Raw genomic sequence first — 12,312 nt, forward strand, 5'->3', positions numbered from 1 at the left:
GCAAAATCTGCAGCGTCAGGCCACAAATCAAGCAGTGTGCAACACTGAGCATCTCCAGTGCAACTCACACTTGAATGGGGAGGGGTGGGAATTACAGACAGTGTCCACTACTTGCCTGTAAAGGGACTGATATTTTATTTCATTCTTCTTGAGTATTGAATCCCACATTGTGTTCCTCTTTCAAGATCCAGCAAGCTTCCAGGATGAAGCCGTAGGTCCTTATCTTTCAGCTTGTGAAAGCTTGAGGTTGTTTACTCAAAAGCAAATAGTGGAGAAGGAAAGAGAGGCAGAGTAAGGAAGAGGTTTTTATATTATTTTTTCACAGGTGACTACTAAGACAATGCTGAAAGACATGAATTGCCAACTATCCAAATTCCCCAAAGCTGTTAAAAATAGTTTCCAGTTTGGTGGATCCTCTGTGAGCCGTTTAGAATTTGATGATATTCCAGCAACGTTCCAGAAAAGGTAAAAAAAATTAAAAGTGTGATCTCTGCTTCCTTTTTATTTCGAAAAACCATCTTTACATTCCAAGATATTTCTGGTCAGTGATGCTAATAAAAGAATCTGCATTTACATTCCAAGATAAGAATAAGGAATCGGAGTACAGGAGAACCTCGTTATACATGGATTCTATATCCATCGTTTCGCCATGGATTTGTGAGTGTCTAATTGACACCCAGTCTCAGTATCCACAGATACTACAGAATTAAAACCCACATATCCACGGTTCCGCTGATGTCACTCAGTTTTTCACGGTTTGGGGGTGCCTTTCGTGGCTTGTGGAGCATTGCTGGGCACAAAGAGACCCCACAGAGCACAGCATGTGCTCTACATGTACTCCCCCCCCCCACACACACACACTGTGTTTTGGCTCTTATTTCACTGTTTTTTCGGCTCTTTCCTTAAAAAAACACAAATATTTTCCAGTAAATTTTTGTGGGGGGGAGGGGTGCATTTCACAGTTTGTGGAGGCATTGCTGGGCACAAGGAGACCCTGCAGAACATACTACAGGAATTTTTTTAAAAAACGGTTTTGTGCGTTCTGGAACCTAACCGTGTTTTCCATAGGCACAGTTCCTCCTTACTTGCTGTTTCTTTATTCGCAGTAGTAGGCGAGGAACAGAACTCATGCAAATAACAAGGTTTGTCTGTCTCTGGCTTCGTCTCAGTTTCCTTGGGAAACTGAACTGATGCGGCAAGTATGGGGGCTCTTGATAAGATTCTCTGCCCCAAAATCTTGCACTTTGGAGCTGAGGTGTGGCGATTCAGCAGGAAAGCAAAAAGCTGGCTTTTTAACCGTGAACCTGGTGGTTTTACAACTTGAAAAGCTTGGCACTGAAACCTTTATAGCTAAGATTTCAAGAATTTCCCCTACCCTTGGTATGAAATCATTGGAATTAAAAGCAATATGAAATACTCACTTTTGCCTCCTCCTCCAGAGTGCCATGAAAAAGCACTCTTAATCCCTGGAAAATATGTTCTGTCTGCCCCGTCCTTCCCTTCTCTTCCTTCCCCTCGCTCCCTCCCCAAAATCTATTCCAGAATTCAAAACACTTTAATGGCATCCAACTCTTCTTCTCTAGGTTCCATTTCTCCTTGGAGGTCAGACTGAACTCATCCAATGGTCTGCTGTTTTACATGGCCAATGAATCCATGGGCTCCTTCCTTTCCCTGTTTGTCTCCGGTGGCCGCTTGGTGCTCTTGGCTGACATCAGCAGGAATCAACTGAGACTCAGGAGCAAAGACAAATACAATGATAGAAAGTGGCACACAGTAAGGAAGGGAGAACTGGAGGGGAAGGGAGCCAGATAATGTAGTTTTGTATGTACTATCTATGTCTCAGAAAGGGATGGTAGACCAAAATCTCCTTGCTTTAACCTAATCCACAATGGCCTGTTCTTTCCCCTGGGTGAGCATCAGACAGCCCAGGTCATTGCAGGGGCAATTTCACCCATGAAGGAGTGTTATCACAACCAGTTCTTGGGTGGATGATCTGAGCAGTGGGTTGTACCCCCTAAGGACTTTAGAGAGGCTCAGAACAACTGACTGATAACCAGTAGTGGCCCGGTGCAGGTGGTGGCAAGAGGCACTTTTAAGCATAAATTAGAAGGTGCTTACCTTTGCTCTGGCAGCACCTGCAAGCTGCTCTGAGTTGCAGTGTGCCGCCCAGTGCTCCTTGCAGCAGGGGATCAGCTCTGCCACTCACCTGGCTTTTGTGAATCTAATCCCCCGCTGGCCCCTCTCATCCCCACTGGCACTCCCCTCTGCATCGCGGGCCGGTGGGTAGCCCAGTTGCATGACCTCCACACATGCGTGGAGGACAGAACAGGTCTGCCCACCAACCCACAGTGTGATGGGGAGGGGTCGAGAGGGGCCGCTGCTGTGGAGCCACTGCCACACCGTCGCCTTGAAAGCCGGTAAGGTGCTCTCTCGCCCTCCCTCCCACAATCCTCACCAGAAGTGGCTCAGACTGAACTGCTGCTTGTTCTAACAAACCAGCTTGTGGACCAGACAGTTCAGTTCGAATTCAGTTTGAACTCGAACCGAACTGCCCATACTGGTTCCACGCACACCCCTACCTTTGAGGAGTGCAGAAGTTGTGCAGCATTGTGGACATGAAATGCTCTGGGTGTCAGCCATTGTTTCCTGACCTCAGTTTCTCATCTGTAAAATGGGGATGTCTGTGAACTCATGTTACAAGTTTTTGTGGGGGAGAACGTGATAGACCATGGCAGTGCCTGTACCGGTTTCGTACTGCAGACTGAAACATTTATGTGGACATGCCCCGAGTGTAATAGGCAGGTGTAGCTGCCTAATGACGCTAAGAGCCATTCAACTCTGATGTGCATCTCTTGCTACTTGCAGGTCTTCTTCAGCAGAGACAGAAAGAGAGTTCAGCTTGTTATTGATGGACTGAGAACCCTGGAGAAGCCGCTGCCCAGTGCTGGAGACTCTGAAATCCCTGGTCCTTTTTATGTGGGTGGAGCCCCTGTAGAGAAAGCCAAGGCTCATATACCGGTAAAGGCTCCTAGTACACGAAATCAACTGGAACGCTTCTGTACCCTACGTTTCCTCTGTAGCAGGCACAGACATAGTGAGGCTCAGGAGGGTGGGACTGGAGGGTGTGTTCTAAGACCAGTCAGATGCCGGGGATCAATCTGATAAGTAGTGTCTCCTACACTAGCCCCCTGTGGAGGCTAATTGACAGACTTGGCAGCATGGATTGAGATTGGCTCCTTTGTCCTGCCATCGTTCTGTGGACCAGCCTTGATCGGGAAGTGATGGCCATTTGCCTGGGGACTCCCATGAGTTTCAAGAGAGCTGCTGTTTCTTTCTTGCTCTCTGTCATTAAACCAACTGATGCACATGGCAAGCTGGAAATCCTGCCTGGGGGTGGGGTGGGGAACCAGTGAACCAGGGGGTGCATCTATCACTGCACGTGCTCAGGCCACACAGGTGTATGCTCAATTGTGCCATCTAAATAAGGGGATAGGAGTAGTTCAGGAATTGGGCACATGCCCTCCATCAAACATTGTGCTGTTTGTGCAGGTGGAGAGGCTCACACCTGCTGTCCCATCATGCATTGTCTTTTCACCTTGCTGACTGTGTGAACTGGCCCTGAGATGCCATAGTTAACAGTCATGGAAACCGTTACAGAGGAGTTCCATATCTTGACAGTAAATATGTCTTCCAAGGAGATCCAGACTGTACCTTGTGCAGCCAGAAGAGCCAGCAGCAGTCTTGCTAGGTACATATAGTTAGCCAGCAAGCAGTTGCAGAGTGGGGACTGAAATCCAGGCCACTAGGGACCACAGTCTAATAGGCTAGACTATTCAGGTGTTCAGCCACTGATGCCCACACCAAAAGATGGCTTTGTCTTCTGCAGGATGCTTCTGCCACCAGCTTTGACGGCTGCCTCAGGAACCTGAAACTGGACCAGAAGCCTCTGGATTCTCCATCCCGCGTGTTTGGTGTGACACCTTGTTATGTGGGTCCTTCAGAAAGCGGCATCTTTTTCTCTGCCGAGGGAGGATACGTGACTCTAGGTATTACACGGATCACCTTTCCTGAATCACCTATGCCTGCCCGCCCTTTTCCAGACCTCCTCCTCAGTCCCAGTTCCATCCCATCCCCTTTCCTGAGGCACTTTCTCTGCACTTCTGAGCACTTCATTTGCCTTTTGTCTTCCAGACAAGTCTGTGGCTATTGGGGAGGACTTTGAGTTGATGCTGGAAATCCGCCCACGGAGTGAGTCCGGTCTTGTGTTTCACATCGGCACAAGCCAAACAAACTACCTCAGGCTGTTCACAGACAGCCAAAAGGTAAAATGGCAAGACATCTGGTGTACTCTGGAAAGGGTTATTGAAGGATTAGATGAGAACACCCTCTTGTATCACCTTGTAAAGGAAGCCAAAAAGAGAAACTGAACGCCTCATCTGCTTATTTGCTGTGTCCAGTACCACTATAAACTAGGCTGTGCTTGTTTTGCAGATGAAGAAAGCAAATGTGTACCATCTGTCATCAGGACAAGTTGCAAAAATGCTTTTGGCCAGATCTGGGTTGGGCGGGCGTTGGGAGATGCAGAATAGGGTGGGGGTGGAGAGCAGGCAGGATGGTATCCTCCAGGGACCCGGAGGAATGCCTGTGGGTGTCTGGTGAGCCACAGGAGTTCTGCACAAGTTCTTTCTTGTTCCCAAGCCTCTTAGCAAACATCTTGCCACACTTTTCTGTGCATCACAACTAGAAACTCAAAAAGGTGGAAGTGGAAAATTCCCAGGAATCTAAATGGATCTGCATCATGCAGTCAGAAAGGCATGTGCACTTGCTTAATTTGCTTCATTCATTCTGAGGGCATAACTGGGAAATGGACAGGCACAGTAGTACAAGATCGTATGAACCCAAGTGTTCCATCATACACGATCTCTATAAAGGGGAAAAGCAAGACCACCAAAACTTGTTCATAATCGTTTATGAAGTGCAGCCGTGCCTGGCTAGGGAGGCAGTTGTACACATCATGTACAAAGTGTCTCTAAGAAAAACTGGGCCCATGATCTCTAGGATTTGTTCCAAGTCAGCAGAGCCCCATAACTGTGGAGCTCCTGTAGGCTCAGGCATTTGCTTCATGCTCATCCCAAAAAATATATTCACCTATAAGAGGTGTCATCTCACCAGCATTTTGGGAAAGAGGAGGTAGGAAGGAAAATAGGTCATTAGTTGTGCTGGTTCAATCAATTTCCAATTTGCTACGATTGATTGATTGATTAAGTGCCATCAAGTCAGTGTTGACCCTTAGCGACCCCATAGATAGATTCTTTCCAGGATGATCTGTCCAATTTGGCCTTAAGGGTCTCTCAGCGGTGCATTCATTGCTGTCGTAATTGAGTCCATCCACCTGGCTGCTGTTCATCCTCTTCTTCTCTTTCCTTCTGCTCTTCTCAGCATTATGGACTTCTCAAGGGAGCTGGATCTTTGCATAATGTGTCCAAAGTATGATAGTTTGAGCCTGGTCATTTGTGTCTCGAGTGAGAATTCTGGATTGATTTGCTATCCTTAGGGGACCATAATACATCCTATGCATCTGCTACAGAATTCCTACACAGATTAGAGAATTCTGGGTGCTAGGGCATAAGCTCAGTTTGCTTAATGTACTGAGCAGGCTTCCACTGCGCTGTGCCTCTCAAACTACATATTGCAAGAGAACAATACTGGCTCAAATACTGCACAACATTGTTTGCACTTTTACAGCACAAGAACGCTCTTGCACACAAAAACTGAGCAAATGCAGTTGTGTGGTGGGCAGCCATTATTTCCAAGGACTGTCCATCACTCTACTGTGTTTGTGCAATTTTTGTGTTTTGCATAATAGCACTCTTGCATAACTGCACTCCCATTCTGTTAAAATGCAAACAGAACGCTATGCAGTATGGCAGACTGCATTTCTGGGAGCTTGGTTCATCAGCATTGATCTTCTCTCACTGAGGCGCTCCTGATAGCCTCTAAAGAGCCTCAGGATTCTAGTACAATTTAGAAATGGTCTCTCTAGCTGAACCATCTTTCAAGTTTTTTCAGGACATTATTTATGTAGTACCATCAATGTGCATGGTGCTGTTCAGTGAATGAGGACATGTCCCTGCCCCAAGGAGCTTACCATCTTCTCTCCCTTGTCATCTTGCCAGCGTGGTGTAGTGTTTAGAGTGCTGGACTACGACCGAGACCCAAGTTCAAATCTCCATTCAGCCATGATACTTGCTGGATGACTCTGGGCTAGTCACTTCTCTCTCAGCCTAACCTACTTCACAGGGTTGTTGTGAGGAGAAACTTAAGTATGTAGTACACCGCTCTGGGCTCCTTTGAGGAAGAGCGGGATATAAAATGTAAAATAAAATCATCATCATCATCATCATCATCATCATCATCCTCCTGATGGAAATTCTTCTTGTTGCATTAGGTCACTGTGATTGCAAATACTGGGGCAGGGGAATTCTCCACGTCTGTGGCCCACTCTTCACTCTGTGATGGCCAGTGGCACACAATAGCAGGTAAGCTACATTTCTGCAAATAGTTGGGTATTCTAGATCTTCTTTCTCCATATTTGTCATTCCCCAGTGGCCCAAATGCTGTATGCTCTCCAAAGCCAAATGTTTTCTCTTCAGGGACTGCAGTTGTGTGCCCATTCACAGTCTTTATTGGAAAGGCCTTTCTCGGTTGCTGGGGTCAAGGACATCTCGCTGGGTTATCCCCTTCGCATGCTCCAAGACAGGACTATGCTAATTAGCTGAAAGAAAGAAGCCTCTAGAGCCTGAAGGGGATGACCCCGCCCCAGTTCTTACAGTCCTGCGTTGCTCCAGGCAGACTTTTTTCCTCCTCCTTAGATTTACCCTTAACTTGCCCCTTTTCTCTCTACTATTACCTCGCAATACTTCACTATCCTAGACTTTGGTGGAACAGACTTAGGCATTTTAAGGGCAGAGTTGGTGGAAACCACAGTGGAGCTACTCTCCCCCTGGGACAAGCTCAGCCTTTCTCCCTGTTGTCCCTGATCCTGGTGCCTAGAGCCCCCCAAGAGTCCTTTGAACGACCCCCTGGAGCGCAGTTGGGTTTTGCAACCTTTTTGTCGCAGCTGCCATTTTTACTTGCCGCCTCCATCGGACATTCCTCTGCCCAGGCTCTGATCTGTGCTTGCGTCAGGGATGGATTAGCAAGTGGGGCCGCTGCTGCCGCCACCACCACCACCACTTTTGCCTAACAGTCAGCAGGGAGATTGGCTCTGATGTCCCTGCCTGCTCACACTCCTTGCTCCCATCGCCAGCTCTCTGTGCCGCTCTACTGCGAGTCTCACGGCCCAAAAGTGGGAGACTCACAGCGGCTCCTTTAAGGGTCTTGCCAGGCAGCTGAGAAGCAGCTGGCAAAGATGCATCCCAAAATGGCGATCCGAGTGTTCGAGCTGCACTGGGAAAATCACTCTTTGCCTTTCCTCTTGGAACACAGATGTGTCTCGGCGTTCCTGCACGCTCCATACAGCCAGGGAAACTGATGAGGAAGGGAGGAATCAGGAGGAAAGGGGTGGAAGGGTTTTTTTGTTTGTTTGTAAGGTATGAAAACAGAAGGTACACCGAAGTCTAGGATAGTAAGTACTGAGAGGTAATAAAAGAGAGAAAAGGGGCAAGATACGGGTAAATCTAGGGAGAAGGAAAAAAGTCTTCCTGGAGCAACACAGGACTGTAAGAACTGGGGCAGGGTCATCCCCCTCAGGCTCTAGAGACGTCTATCTTTCAGCTAATTAGCATAGTCCTGCCTTGGAGCACGTGAGGGGGATAACCCAGCGCGACATCCTTGACCCCAGCAACCAGAAGAAGCCTTCACGGTAAGTGAACCAATGCTCCATTCCATTAACTTATCCTCTGTCGGCAGTGGCACTAACTTGCTGGTTCTGTGCTGGCCTAGGAGGTGCCATAAGGAAGACAGGCGGTATGGTGGTATTCTGTAGGCATGAGACTGGGACATTGCCTCCGCCCCCATCCCCGCCTGAAACAGTAGAGTTCAACACTAGATTGATCTATGGGTATTTTGTCTGTGCTGCTGCTTGTCCTTAGGTAACTGCCGGTCCTACAATCAGCGCTGATTCACATGCAGTATTTATTGCTGGAGGGCTAGTGTCCTGGTGACTGGAGGCTGGTCCAGGCTCAGGGACTTCCTCCACTGTGGAACACTTTTGAAACCAACTTCAGATACATGAAGAGCCTGTGGGGAGATTCGATTAATCGCCCTCTGCCTGACTAGCCCCAAAACACCTGTATGAAAAGCCAGTACCCTACACAAGTTTTGGGTGGTATAGAAATATTTAAAATAATTTTTTTTAAAGAACCTGCCTGTTTATGCGTGGACCAGAAAGGACTCCCGGAGTTCTGGACCGACGGAGAGTGACAAGTAGGGGGAATTCCTGCATGTGTTGAAAGCCAAGGTGAAATTTCTTTGAAATAGTTACCCATCTGCTTTCTTTCCAAGTCATCAAAGGCAGCAACGTGATCCAGGTAGATGTGGACACAGAGGGAAATTATACAGTGGGACCTAATCAAATCCACCCTGCCGCCATCAGAGAAAACGTCTACCTTGGTGGAATGCCGGGTAAGTGGCTCAGGCAATAGGATCTCTCCTTTGGGCATCCTGGCTGGAAACCATTGCCATGACTTTTGTTAAGTGGCTATAAAATGTACTTGTGTCCACTTCTGCTGTTCTCACTTATTTGGAGTCAGTGCACTTTAAAATGCACCCACCTACCCACTTACATGCCTAACTTGGGACTACCTTTGAGTCATTTTCCACATGTCAGCTGGTACCTCCATTTCCAGGTAGTGGCCACATCTAAAAAAGGAGACTGTAGAACTAGAAAGGTTCAGAAGAGGGCAAACAAGATGATCAGGAGCCTAGAGCACTTTCCTTACGAGGCAAGGCTACAACACCTGGGGCTTTTTAGTTTAGAAGAGAGATGAGTACAGGGAGACATGACAGAGATCTATAAAATCATGCATGGTGTAGAATAAGTGGATAGAGAGAACTTTCTCTCTCTCACACGTAGCACTAGAACCAGGGGTCATCCCATGAAATTGATTGCCAAGAAATTTAGGTCCAACAAACAGAAGTACTTTTTCACACAATACATAAGCAATTTGTGGAATTCTGTCACAAGATGTGGTGTTGGCTACTAGTTTGGATAACTTCATGGAGGACAGGTCTCTTCTCAGTGGCTTCTAGTCTGAGGGCTACAGGCCACCTCCCGCTTCAGAGGCACGATGTTGCATACCAGTTGCAGGGGAGTAACAGCAGGAAAGGGGGCAAACCCTCAACGCCTGCCTGTAGGCTTCCAGTGGCATCTGGTGGGCAACTGTGTGAAACAGGATGCTGGACTAGATGGGCGTCCTTGGCCCTGATTCAGCAGGGCTGTTCTTATGACTCCTCAGCCCAAAGTAGTCCCTAGAGCATCACCTATGCTTCTCTCCTGAGCCGAAACACCACCAGTGGTAGCTGCATCAGCGGGGGTGGGTGGGATCAGCTTCCAGCAATGGAGGAAGGAAGACTGACTTCTTTGCTGGACCAGAGACCTCTGCAGCCTGTTAGCAAAAGCCTCTGGCTGTACCAGTTACAGAACCTGGGCATCCATGCATCAGCTGTTAAAAAAACAGGCTAACCGCAGAAGAGTATGTGCCTATGACACAGGGGCACATGCAGGGCTGGGGCAGGCTCACTGCAAGATGGACATTAGCTCTGTCAGAGACAAGGCAAGAGGTGACCCCTGCTGCCTGGGCAAAGAGGCACTTTTCAAAGTGGCAGTTGCAATTAGCAGGGAGAGAGCAAATGTCCCCATTGGTCTTGTGGTAGCAAGCATGACTTGCCCCCTTAGCAAAGCAGGCTCCACCCTGGTGGAATGGGAGACTACCCCACAATAGCATCCCTCCAGTGACTGTTGCTGGTGTCCACCTTGTTGTTTTTTAATCTGTGAGCCCTTGGGGGGCGGGGCGGGGGAGGACAGAGAATCATCATTCCCCCCGCGCCCATGTAAACCATTTTCAGAACTTTGGTTGAAAAGCAGTAGAGAGAAATAACTCCTCACTCAGTGCAACCACTCCCATGCAAACTGCAATAATCCACCAACATTCAGCCTATATAAATTAGCAGAAGGGGCATACTGCACCGATGTAGTGGCAAGAACACACAGCTCCAGCTGATTTTAAGCAAGTGAAACCTGTGATGCATGCCTGAGGAAAACATTTTCCAGGAATTGGGTTAAGATGCCACATTAGCAAGACCTGGCTTGGATGCAAACAGGTTTTTGGGTTTTTTTGTGGTGGCAGGGAAAGATTGGAACAAAGGCAGCAGTTCACTCCTGAGAGCAGTCTGGCCCTGCAGAGACCCACAAAATCAACAGGACAAATAGGTCACAACTGACTGTAGTGTGGTTCTCTCAGGATCAGGGTCCATCTTCAATTGTTGCAGTTATTTGTGCTCTAGTGAAAGGGGCAATTGTTCCAGAAGTGACTTGTGTTTCTTGTCCATTCTACAGAAGCCACCCGTGTCGGTCTTGTTCCATCGCTGCATGCAGCTCATCCCTCACCTTACGTTGGCTGCATGAAGAACTTGGTGATAAACCAGAACCAAATTGACCTGAGGCAAGATGGGGCAGTCATGGGGCCAGTGGGGCTTAAAGGCTGCCCCTTGGTCTAAGGACAATCTGTCTGCAAATGTCCGCACTACAGGAAGCTGCACCACCCTCTGAGGCCAGCAGGTTTGCCCTTTGCCATGCCTGCCCCGGTACTCCCTGCCTCCTGGGTTCAATAGGCTGGGGGTGTCCTGAGCACCTTTGTCTTTGTACCACATTTACACTTTTCCTTCCATGTCCACAGTAAGGAATTTTGAAGAGTGCAAGAGGTGTGCACACCACGAGAACTATGAGGAGTTAAAGCACAAGGGGCAGTTTCTCTCCTGTGAAATTTGTGAACATCCCCTCAAACCGACAAGCTAAAGAGCAGGGACACATTATTTTAACCATGGCCACATGCGAATGCATTGTTGGTGACAAAGTTTAGCTTGTTCAAATTGCATTTCATACCTTTCATACAGCCAGCCTGGTCTAGCTACTGACTATAAATAAATCAAGAACCACCTGCAGGCTAAAGAAGCTAACATCTAAGGGTCAGAGCTACTTCCACTATGTCTCCCCCACCAGGCACACATATGGGGAATATGATATTTAATAAGTGCTACAACTTCAGATGTCATCTATGTAGGGAAATGATGCACGAGCACACACGCTTGTCCATCCTATCCCGCATTACATCAGCCCATGCACCTCAGTCCAAGACAACCTCTCTTGCCACGCTGGATATGGCATTCTAACACTTGTTAGTAAATACCTGGCCTCCTCACCAGTTCTCAAGCTAACAGAGTGCAGAGCACTAAGATACCTTTTGCAGGGAAGGGGGCCCTCGTGGCACTGCTTCCTGACTTCTTGCTCATTTAACATCTTCCACCTCCCTACCCAGCCCCTGCAATATATGGTTCACTGCTGCACTTAGGCACGTCCTTATATATATTTGTGTGTATATTTCTCCTCACATGGGACAAGAGGTTGGTTCTGAAATGAACTTTATAACTTATCAATATATTGGTTTTTAATGCCGGGGTAAATATTGTAAAATGGGTTTAACAAATTCATTTTTTCCTCTCAATGTAATTATTTTTTTTTTTAAACTGTGCTGTTGAGGGATGATCTCTGTAAATCATTGGTACATACTTTTGATTCAAATAAAATTTTATGGTCTATACTTTGTACAAACTGTCCAGAATCAATTTTATGAAGTAGGGAAAGGAAATACTTGTTCTATTAATTCAGCAGAGTACTACATCTAGGGCCATGCAATTAGGAGGGGGACATGTAGAATGTATTCGTCCTAAAGTAGTTCACAGGCACCTTTACTGCACGGGGGTGAGAAGGGCAGCCGTATTATACAAAGAACTGGGTCCTAGACTTACAGATCAGGGACTTTAAGGTAGCCCACAAATCAGCTTGTATAGAAGAAGTGATCATAGTAGCATAACCACTGTTTGTACAGCTATGCTTGGAGACAATGATGTGCCTGATGCACACCTAATGCTCAATAGTGATCAAATCTGCTCCTTCTAGATTTAAGTCATTCACCCATATTGTTTTAGATATCTTGTTAGTCTACAATGGTAAGTCATTGCCAGTCTGAAATTTTCAGGGACTCACCCCTGTGAAACGCAGTAACTTTCCCCATATGTCCAATGGTATGTGGG

General features: G+C 47.3%; 1 protein-coding gene across 6 annotated transcripts in view; it reads left to right on the plus strand.

The window, feature by feature from the left end:
* Window positions 1-11,830, plus strand: part of LAMA5 (laminin subunit alpha 5) — a 362,437-nt gene extending 350,607 nt beyond the window's left edge. For all 6 annotated transcript variants that reach the window (XM_053245482.1, XM_053245481.1, XM_053245483.1 and 3 more), the window contains 8 exons: window positions 326-465; window positions 1,584-1,773; window positions 2,866-3,018; window positions 3,887-4,046; window positions 4,192-4,322; window positions 6,449-6,539; window positions 8,506-8,625; window positions 10,559-11,830. In XM_053245482.1, the coding sequence (XP_053101457.1) occupies window positions 326-465; window positions 1,584-1,773; window positions 2,866-3,018; window positions 3,887-4,046; window positions 4,192-4,322; window positions 6,449-6,539; window positions 8,506-8,625; window positions 10,559-10,719 (1,146 nt within the window). In that variant the 3' untranslated portion in view covers window positions 10,720-11,830. The remainder of the gene's footprint in view (window positions 1-325; window positions 466-1,583; window positions 1,774-2,865; window positions 3,019-3,886; window positions 4,047-4,191; window positions 4,323-6,448; window positions 6,540-8,505; window positions 8,626-10,558) is intronic.
* The last annotated feature ends 482 nt before the right edge of the window (window positions 11,831-12,312 follow it).

Source organism: Hemicordylus capensis, chromosome 4 (genome assembly GCF_027244095.1).
Source record: "Hemicordylus capensis ecotype Gifberg chromosome 4, rHemCap1.1.pri, whole genome shotgun sequence".
Lineage (NCBI taxonomy): Eukaryota > Metazoa > Chordata > Lepidosauria > Squamata > Cordylidae > Hemicordylus > Hemicordylus capensis.